At 36.7% G+C, this 15,675-nt stretch overlaps 1 protein-coding gene across 3 annotated transcripts in view; it reads right to left on the reverse strand.

Annotated features, from left to right (window-relative positions):
* Window positions 1-15,675, reverse strand: part of DDX10 (DEAD-box helicase 10) — a 253,004-nt gene that overhangs the window by 104,077 nt on the left and 133,252 nt on the right. For all 3 annotated transcript variants that reach the window (XM_025465622.3, XM_025465620.3, XM_025465621.3), the window contains 2 exons: window positions 8,931-9,050; window positions 6,003-6,164 (listed from right to left, as the gene is read on the reverse strand). In XM_025465622.3, coding sequence (XP_025321407.1) covers window positions 6,003-6,164; window positions 8,931-9,050 — 282 coding nt within the window. The remainder of the gene's footprint in view (window positions 1-6,002; window positions 6,165-8,930; window positions 9,051-15,675) is intronic.

Here is a 15,675-nt window from a genome sequence, read left to right on the forward strand (position 1 = left end):
AGCACCAGATGTTCAGTCCTTTATCCTAACGATGACATTTCTAACAGTAGTAAAAATTTCTTTAGGTCATCTGAGCCAAACCAGTCTCAGACAATGCCTTAGGCTTTTTAGACTCATAGCTACTTAAACACGGACTCTAGTACTAGTAACTCTATATTCAATGAACACTCAGGCAAAGGCATTATTAGTATTGGGTCCTCAACTAAGCTATTAATCACAACACTTACTTTATTCCTTAATTTATTTGACACCAATGGCCTTGCTTTGGAAACATGAATAATTTCCATTATTTGTCATTCCTTCCTCAAAATCCTCCACTCCTGTTCCAACCCTTTCACTCACTGTTTCAGAGTCAGCATTTAAGAGAATGCCTGATGGTTTAAGATAGTGTGAAAAACAAAGACTTTGGGGTTAAGAGTCCCAGGGCTGTTATTTGTTACTAGACAAACTACCTGATCCTTCTACGTCTGCACTGTCACCTGTAATTTGTTAGCACATAATACAGTAATACACACAAAGCACTTAGCACAGCACCCAATCAACTAACTGCTTATTAATATCAATGTTCTTGTTACTACTATTCTAAGACGCCTGAGGACTGCTTCCCTCCCTCTTGACTCTCATATACATTTAGGTTTGAGGTATCTGGATTCCATGAAAACTAAATTCTGTGTCAACAAAAACAAAGGTGAAATAGATTTTTTTTACAAAGTCCCTTTAATTCTTTCCTATCTGCTGTTCATACTAGTAGTTAAGTGGGACCCAGAGCAGTACTGTATCATCTCTGCAAGCAGTCCGGAGCCACATCTTGACATGGCTGTGTTATCGAAACACACAATCCAAAATGGATAAAGCACTCAAAGCAAATTTCAAGGGAATGAAAGAGAACTTCATGATGTACTGCTTTCTCTCCACTCCCAGCTATTCTAGCAGATATTATCACACTAAATACAGTCATCTTTCAGAGCTATGAATGATAACACATAACACAAAGCAGATTTTCACTCCATTAAAGACACCTTTCAGTGATGTGATCCACAGCCCACCTTTCAGAGTTCTGACTGAATTAAAGGAAAACACACCCTGTTTCTATGCAAAAGTAGTGGTTCTGCCTTTACAATGTACTACTTACTAATGGTCTTCTGTGCAAAGATAATAGCTCCTACTATAATCTTAGCTCTGATATGTGGTTTCAAGAGGTTCAGTATATTAAACAGTAACAGGCCTAGTTAAGAACAGCCACCTGTATGCTGCCAGGGAAAACTGAAGACTGGAATGGTCTCAGGAAAAAAAATAAAATAAGTGGTTAAATGGCTGCAAAGAAGCCTCACAGAGATAAAGAACACTGTTGACTCAGTGACCCACAGCAGGTACACAAGGGCCTGAAGTCCACAGAGTGAGGAGCTCAGAGCTCCAGCAGCAGCTAAAATTCTACTACCAGTGATGCCATAATGGTTTTGTATTTCTTATTGTTAAAATTCTTATTGTTCCATTTCTAAATCATTAGGGCAAAGATATTTGCTTGAGTCACAGCAGAAATTACACATTTTTCAAAATCTGCTAGATGAATGTTATGAGTCAAGAATAGGTATAACAGCACGTAGGAAAAAACTGAACAGCTGAGTTCTACACCTAAAAGACTGTGTCCAATCAAAACTAGGTGCAAAAAGCTGTTCATTTTATTTTTTTTTTAAAGATTTTATTTATTTATTCATGAGAGACAGAGATTGAGAGAGAGGCAGAGACACAGACAGAGACAGAAGCAGGCTCCATGCAGGGAGCCTGATGTGGGACTCGATCCCAGGTCTCCAGGATCACACCCTGGGCTGAAGGCGGCACTAAACCACTGAGCCACCGGAGCCACCCCAAAGCTGTTCATTTTAAAGAACAGGAGCAAATGACTACTTTCAAACAGAATCATTAAGACAAAATTCACATATACATTAATATATTATCCTCTGAAACCAAAAAACAGTCATGAAATAAACATGGTAAAAGAACATTTCTAAGCTTATGAAAACTCCTAAAACAGATACATATTTTTTAGAAATATAGATTTTTATAGAGTTTTCTTTTTATATATAAATTTTTTTCAGGCACATCCCTTCCTTATAATTTTTTGTCAAAGTTTCTTCATCTTTTTCTATCTTCATGAAATAAAGCTTATTCCTAGAGCCTAAGTTAGTATTTCAAGTGTTCTTTAGAGACATACAATTCTTCTCAATATTCTTCCATAGAAATGACAAAATTATGAGTGACAATTTCAAGGGAAACATATTATATTTGCCCAAGATAAAACCTTATGCAGAAGAACCAAGAATTGTCATTATAATAAGTAATATCCTCAATTAAGAAAAAATATATGATTTCAAAACGAATTTCATGTTCAGGTGAAGCAATTAAGATAAAATAATCTGTGTGAGGTTAATAATATACTTTGTTTCTAAGTTAAATTTTAGCAACCACTGTAAAATAAGTGAATAAGAAGGAGACCTAATCATCAAGCAAGGAATCCATTTTGTCAACAGGTAAAGGTGACCAATTAAAATTCCATTTTCCAAACAACAAGGAGTAATTTTATTCCCATGTCCTCCTTATACACATGGACCCAGAGGATCCCTCTGACCATTGGCTGTGAACTCCCATTCCCACTTGCTCATTTTCATAACAAGACACTGCAGTCCACACTGGTTACTGGTAATCCCAAATGGACTAGGCAATGCCAGACTCAAGATTCAAATTCAATTACTCCACCTTACAGTGTAAGACTCATTCCACCAAACAAGTCAAATGCTCAAATTTGCCAAAAAAATATTCCGTGCCTTCTAGGCAGAAATCCAGTCCATGACAGCTTGGTGCATTACTAATTTGAGCATCTGTATTATGTCTTATGTATGCTACCAATAAACTTAATTATTCCAAAGTGCTCAAATGTGAAATTTTCTCTAAGTTAATACACAAATACTTATGTATGCATAAGTAATAAATTTACTGATGCAAATACCAAGAAACTAATCATATATGACTCAGGTAGCATTTACATTGAAGTTGAATAGAGAGAAGACTATTTTAGTTATTTCCTTGCACTTTTTCAGGCTACATAATATTTTCAACATCTGATATGGAAAGTATACCTCAGGTTATCGGTTACCTTGTGCAGAATATACCTATTTCATACAAAATAACAAGCTCTGACTTGTTAAAAGGACCTTTTGTCTATTTTTGTTATGGAGGCATCAAAACCAGTAGTATGTGAAGTTCTTGTGATGTCTCTCAAAACTATGTCAGCCCAAAGTGCTCTGTTCAACCTTGCTGTAAGATAGTCATAAAGATAGTTTAAAAATAATATGCTACTTTCAACAATGGTACAAATGATTTAAAAGCATAAAAATAAGTGAAAATGGAAATGTGCAGGACAATTTACGTATAGTATATTCACCTTTTCTGTAACAAAGGGAAAAAATAAGAATCTGTATTTCTATTTATACACATTTGCATAAAGAAATGCCAGGATATGTTAATAATTTTTTTTTAAGTAGGCTGCCTGCCCAGGGTAGAGTCTAATGTGGCTCTTGAACTCACAACTCTGAGATCAAGACTTGAGCTGAGATCAAGAGTCGGAGCTTAACCAACTGAGCCACCCAGGTGTTCCTAGGATATGTTAATAATTAATAAAAATAGTTACCTAGAGGGAGTAGGTATGAGTAAGAACGACAGGCATGGACAGAAGTAGATGTCTCAACATTAGCTTTTTTATGATCTTGATTTTAGAACATGAATATATTTTTCATTTCAAAAATGTTGATGTAAAAAAATAGAGGCATAAAAAGCTTTTGTGCAGTGACAGAAGATCCACAGTTAACTATGGTTTAATTATAATCTTCCCAAGGACAGAGGAACCCAAGTATTTTAAGTATTCTATCTTCACAGCCTAGGGTGGAGCCTAGCACATGTTGTATAATAAATGTACAATTAGTCAATTTGAAATTGTCTCTAAAGGTTTCAGAAACAATATTCCACAGCCTAGATACAGTAACTTCCACACATGGGGGAGGAATGGGGGGAGGGGGGCGACAAGAAAGGGCAGGAGTGGGAAAGCCTTTACATCATGTAAATGCCTCCTGTTGCCTTTACTGCTGGCTACAACTTAAAAATAAAGGATAAAATGTCCTTATGCTCAATCTTCCCCTGGATAAGTATTCTAAGTAGACGGTAAGCTGAAATGTGACACACTGCTGACATTCTTAATATTATTAAACATTTGAATAACAAATAATTAGTGTGAAATTTCCATTTAAAGAACTGTAATAAACAGCAATGCATAAAATGTTTAGTTTTTGAAATAACAGTCTCAAACTGCAAACTATGTTTGAGGTTCATTTGTTTCCCACATTTCTAAAAGGATTTTTCTCACCATTCATTTCCACCCCTGCAGCTATCTTCAATGTCTACTTTTTCTTATGCATCAAGTGCTACTGCAAAGCTGCATCAAACCTTGAAGAAAAAATGAGAATTGCTGGCCTATAAAAGTTGACTGAGCCACTGAATCATTACTAGGTCAAAGAGGAGTCAAAAACCACAAGAATCCTTCTGTCTACATTCAAAGCTTTGCAAATCTCTTAACCCAGAACCTTACATTACATCAGTGATTCTTGGGCATGATACTGTGTTCCCCAGAAATCATTTACCAACTCAAGGGCATGCTATAGAAATGTCCTTAAAAATGTAAACCTGTCTTATTTCCTTAACTGAACCATTTATCTAGTGAAATGTCCATTTTTGTGGGAATTGAGTAGAGTGAAAAGACCATAAGGCCATGAGTGACCAGAATGCAATAGCCCAGTTCAAGGACAACAGAAAACTGCCAAGTGTAAGGCTAACGGTGCACATGCTTCTACAGAAGCAGCCCTCTTACAAGGTTTCTTCTTTTCTAGCTTTTTAAAAATACACTAAGTAAATCTTCCATACATTATCAACTAATTGCTATGGAAATAAATGTAATTATTCAGTTGAAGCTGGAAATAATAATATCACTTACTTAGGTAAATGGTAAGCAACTTGTGGTACATCTGTACCAAGTACTGACACCCATGACGACCTGGGTGAATCTACACAGAACTACGCTGAGTATAAAAAGCAAATCCCAAAAAGCTACTACACATCACACTACTTCATTTATATAACATTCCTGAAATGGCAACAATTATAGGAATGGAGTACACAGGATGAGAGAGTAATACAGAGAGTATGTTACTTCTTACAGCTCCATGTAAAATTACATGTCTCAAAATCAGAACCTTAAAAAAAAAAATCACTAATATTATTTCGGATATCTCAACCAAAAATAGATTTGGGTGACGTTCTCAGAAATCGGTCAGTATATAAAGTCTCAATCAGTAGAAACAAGAAAAAGAGACTAGATAAAATGACAAAATACCCACAGAGAAAGAAGTATTCAAGAAATCAATGAAGAAAGTAATGCAGTTACTGATAAACATCTAAATTTTTATTTATTTATTTATTTATTTATTTATTTATTTATTTATTTATTTATTTATTTATGAATGATAGGCACACAGTGAGAGACAGAGAGGCAGAGACACAGGCAGAGGGAGAAGCAGGCTCCATGCACCGGGAGCCCGACGCGGGATTCGATCCCGGGTCTCCAGGATCGCGCCCTGGGCCAAAGGCCCGCACCAAACCGCTGCGCCACCCAGGGATCCCTGACTATTTTGATATATTTAGGGACATATTAAACGTCACTCAGCATTAATTCTTTTTTTTCTTTTCTTTAAGATTTATTTTATTTATTTATGAGATAGAGAGAGAGAGAGAGAGAGGCAGAGACACAGGAGGAGGGAGAAGCAGGCTCCACGCCGGGAGCCCGACGCGGGACTCGATCCCGGGACTCCAGGATCATGCCCCGGGCCAAAGGCAGGCGCCAAACCGCTGAGCCACTCAGGGATCTCCCACTCAGCATTAATTCAAGATGGAAAGCTTACCCGATGCTTTGCCTTGATCTTCTTCCTATATTCTTCTTTGTCAAATTTGTCCTCTTCTTGCAGCCTTTCTTTTGCTTTATCTAAGTTGATGCCACCAGCACTGTCCTCCTCCTCAGCATCTCTGGAGACAGACTTCTGCACCTGTGGCCACTGCTGAAGTAACTGCAGATGGGAAAAAGGTTAAGTGTGGAGCGGGATGGGGACATCAACATTTCCCTTTGTATCATGATTTCAAAATGGTACATTACCCACTTTCTGCCTTACAACCTGTATTTCTTAAGCTTTCTCACAAACTTTATAAAGTGAGCCACCCCTACAAAGACTGTCCTAGTGAGGAGGAAGTGATACTGCCACAATCCAGTGACGGTGAGATTCAAGGAAAAGGTCATGAAATACCTTGCAGGAGAAGCTGGTTGCTTCAACATAATCTCAAAGAGTGTTCTTCAGGGGCTATGCTCTACCAGCTCCATTCCAAACAATGTGTGCAAAGCAGTAGCCAGGGGGACCCAAGCAGGACCCACCAACTACTCGGCACCTCCAACACTTCTCTCACCCTACTGTGTTGTTTACTTTCCTGTTTCTCTGACTAGAATTACTCTAATCTCCTTGAGGGCAGTTGTCTATCTTCTTCATGTACTCTCAGAGCCCAGCACAGTAGCTGGCACATATCAGATGCTCAAAATTGATCAATAAATTACATATCAACCAGTACTATACACAAAGACTAAAATAACTGAGCATAGAAGAAAATTAGCTTGGATTTTAGGAGCTGGCTCAAAGATACACAATTTACACATACAGTTCATGGTTAGGAACAAGGTAACACAGAAGTTAGGGCACTGATCTGGCTTACTCTTCATTTTTTTGCTAGGCCTACTGCATAATCCTGAATAAATTACTTCATTCTGGGCATCTGTGTCCTTGTCTGAAAAAAAATTTTAAAACGTCCATTTGGCTCAATAATCGTTCAGGTCTAACGGTATAAAACTCAAGACAATTTAAACAAAACCTATTGTCTTATTTTCAACCAGTAATTGGTTGCCAGAGGATTGCAGTAGCTGCCATTATTTTGAAAGGCCACTAATTCAACTGCAAGCTAAGTGAAGGTGTAGGCACAAAACATTCTCTTGTCACTTCCTATCACTCCTGTCACCAGCCACTCTTCAAGATGGGATTCCCACAGTGTCTCGAATTTTGGCAGTGAATGGGGGTCACATATGTCACTGCACTAGCAGCCATGCTGGCAGCCACTGACACTGAAGAAGCAGTGAAAGGGATCGGCTGTGACAGAAAAAATGCCATCCACTGCTCTAAGTCTTCAGTCCTATTTTATAACCACATGAAAAAAAGTTTGTGTCTCTGTGGGCTGCATGAGAAGTTCTTTCAGAGCTTTAGAGCAGAAGTTTCGGTGTGGCTCACAGCCATACACAGGGCTCCTATCAACAGTAAGTTTCCAGTGAAGCATTTTACAGTTAAGGATTTATGCTCATCTTGAAGCAAACTGGTATAAGCTGCACAGTGAAACGTACAAGCACAGCGAGGAGACTCATCAGACTACCAGCACTCATCTTCCTGTACAGTAAGCATCTGATGTCACACAACTCTACTCTGACCGCGTTGGCTGCAGATGCTGACCTCTTTCCAGCCATCTCATAAAGATCCATTACTTATCAACAATTCCACAGGCTTCTTCTGCAACTTCCAACAACTTTAAACTGCACTCTTTTTTCATAATTTGTATACCACTTTACCCCATATTCTTAGTGCTGCAAGTCTGGTCTTCCTTCCCCAAAGTAACATTTAAATGTCTGTTAACCTCACAGCTACCAGGAAACATACTCCACTGGATACAGACTGTTTATGCGACATTTGTATTAATGATGAGTAGATGTTTTCTGTGACACATTATAGTCAGTACCTTAAAAAGTGTTATTTTATTGGGATATTGGAAAATAGTCCATTCATTCAATAAATTTATGGGTTTATTATTTGTCAGGCCCCATCTTCAGTGTTGGGGACAGAGTAGTGAGGAAAGTGAATAGACACCTTCCCTCAGGTAGCTACCCTCATTCCACTGGAGCGGAAGAAAAGGACAATAATCATGTAAACAGAGAATGTAAAGTCACATACGTGCTAGGAAGAAATAAATAAAAGACAAGGCAAGGAAAATGAAATGATGGTGGGGCAGAGAGCACAGTGAGCTGTGTGCTCAACCAGGATGCACAGGAAAGGCTATAGGGTAAAGAGAGAGAAAACCAAGAGCAGCTATTCTGCAAATCCCACTATGACCACTAACCACCATCACTCCTCAGATCAGTCACCTGACTTTCCAGACCTCTCTCTTGTTTAAAAACAAAGATGACATTGTGATTCAAGAGAGGGAGTTTCCATGAGCCATCCGCAAGTGGTGACCTTCTCCTACTCTGCGGGTATGTACTTACACCAAGACCAAAGTAAGGGTGAAGTGAGAGCCCAGCACCTGTGTGAAGCAGGAAATGCCATCTCAGAGCTGGCCAGTAAGAAACATGCCGACACAGCATGTAAACTGAGGATGTGTGTGAAGCAGAGACTTTTTAGAGTCCAGAAAAAGCAGCTGTGGCAAGTAATTGTGTTACTATTCTTGTATTTGTTGCCACAGATAGTGTTGACAGACACCCTAAAGGGAAAGATTAATCTGTAAAAATGGAATTTATAAAGTTCAAAACCAACTCTGTAATCATTAGCACCCAAAAGTATGGCAGTTTACTGTCAGCGAGGCATTCCTACCTACAGACGTACAGCTGACAAAATGCCTAAGACAACAGTGAAAAGAACTGCTTTAAAGAAACATTTTCTTTTTTCTCATTAATGAATGTAAGTCAGCAAGAGAGTCAGACTCTTTACAATACCTGAATGGTACCTCAGAAATGAAGCATTTAAGAATCTTACCTCCCCTTCATCAGTAAATGTTATCTTCTTATTAACTTTAAAATTTCTCTTCATTACTTTTTTTGCTTCTGCAACCTTTGTCACTTTTTTCTTGACACTGGATTTAGAAGGTTCTTTTTTCTGTATGAAAAAGTACAAAAAGAGAGATGATTAAATGGCTGCTTTATATCAGCTATTTAAGTCTGCAATACACTTTCCAAAATTAAATGTATTTACTGCTCATTGGCTAATAAGCATCGAAAATACTGTCCAGAGACCAAGTTATCAGACGTTTTAACTAATGATACCCCCAGTGCTAAAGGGACTTACGTCTAAATAAGAAAAATATTAGACATAAGTAACCTTTAAAATTTCTTCTATTACTAAAACTATGCTATCCTGATAATGCTGAAGTACCAGAAACTAACATGAAAATGTAACAAATGGACATTCAAGATAAATAAAGCTACCTTGAAGCTATAACACTGAGCACATTTTATAAATAGCTTTCATTCCAAGTACAAACTTAAATGTTCAGAATAGGAAAATGTTTACTTGGAAAGCAAAATTACTGCAATACATTGTTTGCAATTCAACATTCCTCCTCCCATTACAGTAATTCATTATATGAACACTGGGAAATACCTTTGATAACTAAGACGTGTCCAAAGGTGAGATAGAATCAGAGTACTTTTAACAGGATACACTGATCAGAACCCACCTAATGTCCTAAAACCACCAAAGCAAGGTACTAAAAATACAGAGTCATTGCTTATTGATGCTAAGTGAATGATGAATGAACGATCTGAATGGGGAGCTGTCCAGGTCAGACCACAGCCTGCACTGATGGCAACCTAGGGGAATTTGATTATACTCCTTACATTAGATCCAGGACTACCATGGGTGGTGGTTAGTAAACCAATCTAAGGCAGCCTCCACCAGATGAGTAGACAGAAGTCGTCTTTGGACAATAGTTAAGAAAATGGATTTGAATTCAAACTCAACCACTTGTGAGCTATGTAAGAGCAAGTTTAGTTACTATGCTTTACCTATAAATGGAGTATCCTCAAAAATATCTATATCTCATAGGGTTGTTCTGGAGAATTTAATAAATGTAAAACACACAAAATGTAGTAGTCGATAAACCACAAATACCACTGTTATGTACTGATTTCACACTACCTAAAAAGATCATGCTAACTGTACAAAGGTTTAATTTGCAAAATTCTGGACTTTGAATTTCCTAATTGATTGGTTTTTTAACTCTGTGTTACAAGTAGCCACCCAAGAAAAAGTAAGGAAGGAAAAACTGATTTAGGAAACAAGAATTACCATAAGCTTCGAGAAGATATACTTTAGCTACGATTGTTATGTTATGCTAATAAGTATATATACAAAGAATAACTCACTTAAGGTAAATAATACTGATAGTGTATCAAAAATGCTTAAAAATAAGTACAATGAAATAAAAAACAATGCACTTACTAAAACAGAGGTTTGTGTCAAGCTATCAATACGTTATATTTTTAGATAATAATACTTACTATGAAAATCAGCTAGCGTATCTGCGATATGATAACTTAAGCACAATAAAGTTGCTTTGACACCAATGGTTCTGTTATATGTGTATTCCTAATACTGCTTTTATAGTTCTGGTTCTTAAGGCATGCAAGCTATACTATCTAGTTAAGCTTATTTCTCAGACCACAAATCATTTCAAATTTAAAAACATACTAAGATTTTAAATCCATAAAATGCTTATGAAAAGATTCATTTCTTCTCAAATGTCAAATTTTTATTACATCAGAGAGAGACATCAATATGATACGATTGCTATGTGTGCCCCCCACAAGATTTCTATGAGAAGAAATACAATTGTTTTAGGTTTTTTTCTTCCCATGGGATATCCCATCTCCTCTATCCCCCAATACCACCAGCTCTGACTGCATGAATGTTGCCTGTCCTAGTTGCACAGGACCCTAAATTGCTCTGTCCATCCCCTCATAACTCTCTCCCCACCACTCTACTCTGAGATATATTACTATTATTCTCTTTTAGAAAATAATACAATCTTCATTTCCTTACTTCTAAGAGTAACTGAGTAAGTTGTGTGGTGGTAAAACTTCTAAATTGAAAGAAAACAGGGTGATAGGAAGCTTGTCAACTGAGATTAAGTTGCCAACTGTAGGTCACCTTGTGACACAGGGCATTAATAAGACACCCCCTGCACTTCCTTCTGCCCAGCCATTATTCCTACCCCCAGCCCCTGCTCTTCCCCACAGACAATTATGAAACAGCACTACCAACATAGCCACCAGGGTTGGCAACTGTGTCACTGATTCCTCCTACTTGACCTTCTTGGTTTTAGAGTTAGGTCAATTCTTGAAGATCCTGGGTTGGCTAATATTCTGTCACCAGAGAGAGAATGCTGATTAAATAGTGCAAACTCAGATGATCATCACAATGTAAAAATAACAAACAGGAGCAAGTTACACCACTTAAATAAAAACAAAAAAATGCTGAGGAGCAACTTTCTGGGAGTGATAGTCATACTCTATACCTTGACAGGAGTTTGAGTTACATAGATGTTTAAGTTGTCAAAATTCAAATATTATACTTAAGATTGGTACATTTTACCATACATAAATTTCTACCTCAAGAGAGTCCTGTAAAAAAAAAAAAAAGAGAGAGAGTCCTGTAAACAAATACTGAACTTTAATGAATGCCAGGCAAGCTCAAGTATATGGAAGAAAATGTAATGCTGTTGGCAACTTACTCTGAAATGCATTAAATTTAAAAGAGTGATAAATGGATAGATGAAGAATTAAATGGTAAAAGGCATATGGTAAAAGGTTAATTGTAGAATATGAGTGATGGATATTTTGGTGTCCAAAAGTACACTTTAACTTTTATGTTAAAAATTTTTTATAATAAAACATAGAAGCCTGGTCCCAGGAACAAGAGAAAAAGTCACAGAGCAAAAATACCCAAAACTGTCAGAATAGAAAAAAGTCCATCAGAAAACCAACCCTGGGAAGTGGAACTTGGGATGATGCAGGTCCACATCAAGAGCTTTATTGAAACCCATGAAACCACTGAAATTATGTCACAAAACTTGGGGTTATTTGTATCTTTATGGTTTATCATGGATTCTAAAAGGGAGCTGTGATCTCCTCCAAAAAAAAAAATTTTTTTTTTTAAGTTTGCTTGTTTGAGGGAAGCCACAGAAAGGAAGAACAGAAATTACAACACGGGTGAGAAGACACATGTTTATTTCATTTTATTTTATTGACAGGCTGTAGCTCTGCTCCGATACTTGAGAATTATTATTCAATTATTCAAATATGCACTAGAGTGTCATACACAACACATCATAGTGCATACTGGGGATCCAGCACTGAAAAGAGACAGGTGGACGCCCAAGCCTCCTGAGCCTAATTCTATCAGTAGAAAGAAGACATTAAGAGCACTTGGCTGGCTCAGTCGGTTAAGCATTTGCCTTTGGCTCAGGTCAGGATCTCAGGGTCCTGGGATAGAGCCCCATATAGTACTCCTGCTCAGTAGGGAGCCTGCTTTTCTCTCTCCCTCTGCCTGCTGCTCCCCCTGCTTGTGCTTGCTCTCTAGTGAATAATAAAATCTTTTAAAAAAGGAAAAAGAGGGGTTGCCTAGGTGGCTCAGTGGCTGAGCATCTGTCTTTGGCTCAGGTCATGATCCCGGGGTCCTGGGATCGAGTTCCACATCAGCATGGGAAAAATATACAAGATGAATGAATTCTACATAATAGGGTCCCTGCTCAGTCTAGGCTGAGGAGAGAAAGTTAAGGAAAATTTCCTTTTGAGGGAAAAATGTTTGAACTGAGTGGCAAATAGCCAAACATGGTGGCATTACTGGTACCTTCGGGGTGTCCACAGATGGTGGATTTCGCATACAGTTTACAAGAGAGGCTTAGTTAGCTGGGTTCAATGTCATTCTTTAAAATATTAACTGTAGCACGTGATACATGCTATTTTATTTATTTTGTAAAGGATATTCATGTTCTATGAATTCATGTCATATTCATGTTAAAAAGCTGCCATTCATGTCTCCTTCAGCCACATGTTTACCTCTCAAAAAAACAGTGTTAATAGCTTTTTCTATATCCTTTCCAGAGATATTCTGCCCACATTCAAATATATATATGAAAAACACCAAAATACTAAAAGACCTATCCCTGCAATCAATAGCCTTGTATACATACTTTCATGTAAATGTGCACCTACTTACCTAGGATAAGTTTCTACAAGTTAAAGCACTCAAGTAAAAAACTATGTGCATTCAAATTTCAAAACCTATTTCCAAATAACACTCCTGAGAAGTTACACAAAATTTAATATTCCCAACAAAAATTTGAGAGTAATTGATTCTCCATATCTATTTTTAAAAATAGATTATTAGGCTTTATATTTGCCAGTTAGGTGAAAAAATAATATCTCAGTGAAGTTTTAATTTGCATTTGTACTGTTTTAAGCACTGCAGAACATCTCTTCAAAGGCATTTTTTTCCTATGCATCATGTATACTCTTTACCAGTATTTTTAATGAATTCCTGGCATTTTACTTTTTACTTTGTGAAATATTTTCATTTAGTAAAATTGTATCAATATTTTCTCCCACTGCATCATTTGTTTAGACTTTTGCCATACAGGATAATATTTTGTTTTCCTTTGTTTCATTTTTTGCTGAACATATGCTTTTCATCTTTGTGTAATCAGTTTTTTAAATTAATAAGATTTCCTGGATTTTTTTTTGTACCACACTTAACAATATTTACCCAACTAAAAGACTTCAAAAATGAATTTAACTTCTTAAAATGCAGATTTCACTCTTCCTAAAAGTTTCAACACTGGCTCTTGGATAAGGGGGGCAGGGGGAGTGCTCATTAATACTTTAAATTTCTGTTCATTAAAATCATGAAAAATATCAAGTATCTTATTGTGAGGCAAGAGTCATATTTTGATTACAAGACTTTGTATTATTGGTATAAGAATGAAATTTTCAGGGACACCTGGGTGGCTCAGTGGTTGGGCACCTGGGATTGCCAGGTTGTGATCAGCTGGGATCCGGTATCAAGTCCTCCATCGGGCTCCCTGTAAGGAGCCTGCTTCTCCCTCTGCCTATGTCTCTGCCTCTCTCTCTGTGTCTCATGAATAAACAAACAAATCTTAAAAAAAAAAAAAAAAAAAAAAGAATGAAACTTTCAGCCACCAAAGAGTTTAAGGAAAGACTTCCTGACAAGATGTAAAACATCAAAATGAAATTTTCATTTCCATTTGCATGTCTTTCACTACATATATGCTAGAATTCAGAATAAAATGCTAAAAGAAAAATATCATAAAATACAAATATGATAAAGCATCAAGTTATTTTCAAGGTCTTATGATAACTGTAGGAGGTTGCCACAAATAACCTGGAAAATAACAGAACAAGAACAGTCCCAAAAAGCAAGGGTTCCTAGCAGGACGTGTTCATTTTATTTTTGTTGTTGTTGTTGTTATTTTATTTATGTATGTATGTATGTATTTATTTATTTATTTATTTATTTATTTATTTAATTTTTGTTGGTGCTCAATTTGCCAACATACAGAATACCCACATGTTCATTTTAACACTAGCTACAAGAAGATTCAAAATGTAATCAATGAAAAAAAGAACACCTACTTTAATATAAGCATTAGTATTATACTTCTAGAGAATACAATAAACATATAATTGCAAAAAAAGGAAAAACAAAACAAAAGGAGATCAAAGTCAAAATTAAAAAAAAAGATTCTCTAAAGAAATCAGATTGTTTAGGTTTCCTTAAAGTAGCTCCCTATATGCATCATGGAATAATTAACAGTTTATAACAGAAATGATATCTAAGAGTGATGGAGACCTGGCTGGCTCAAATGGAAACCTGTCTCTTGGTTTTGGCTCAGGTCATGATCTCAGGGTCCTGAGACCGAGCCTCCTGTATGGCTCTGCACTCAGCAGAGAAAATGCTTGAGATTCCCTCTCCCTCTCCGTCCCCACCCACCATATACACACAAGAGTGCACACGCTCTCAACTCGGATGGATGGATGGATGGATGGATGGATGGATAGATAGATAGATAGATAGATAGATAGATAGATAGATAGATATGAAGTAAACCAACAAAAGAAAGAACTATCAAGCCTGGTGATTAATATATAAGTAACCTTAAAGATTACTTATTATAACCTAAGCCCTTACATTAAAAACAAAGGCATTTCATAGCATTTGTAAGCATTGTCGCTCAAGAGTCCAAGTGTACTTAATTTCCATTGCCTAAATCACTATACCCTAACAGAACTCATGATTTAAAAAGCAAACAAAATAAACACCTGCTATGTATCATTCTTTCACCATCCTAGTTATTGAACACAATAATTCACACGTTGTAATTTTACAGTATAAATTAAGGATGTACTATTTGACATTTTATTTGAAAGCCACTTACAAAATCGTTTAGGAAATAAACTTCATCGATGATTAATGATGTTAAGCACCTTTTTGTGCACCTGGTTGTCCATTTATTTGTATATCTTCTTTGGAAAAGTCTATTCGGGTCCTTTGTCCTTTTTAAATTGGATTATTTGGGTTTTTTGCTTTGGAGTTCCCTACACATATAACTCAGAAAGCCCTTATTTGACATACGGTTTGCAAATATTTTCTCCCGTTCCATAACTTGCCTTTTTGTTTCCTTTGCTGTACAGAAGCTTTATAT

Source organism: Canis lupus, chromosome 5 (genome assembly GCF_003254725.2).
Source record: "Canis lupus dingo isolate Sandy chromosome 5, ASM325472v2, whole genome shotgun sequence".
In the NCBI taxonomy this organism is placed as follows: domain Eukaryota; kingdom Metazoa; phylum Chordata; class Mammalia; order Carnivora; family Canidae; genus Canis; species Canis lupus.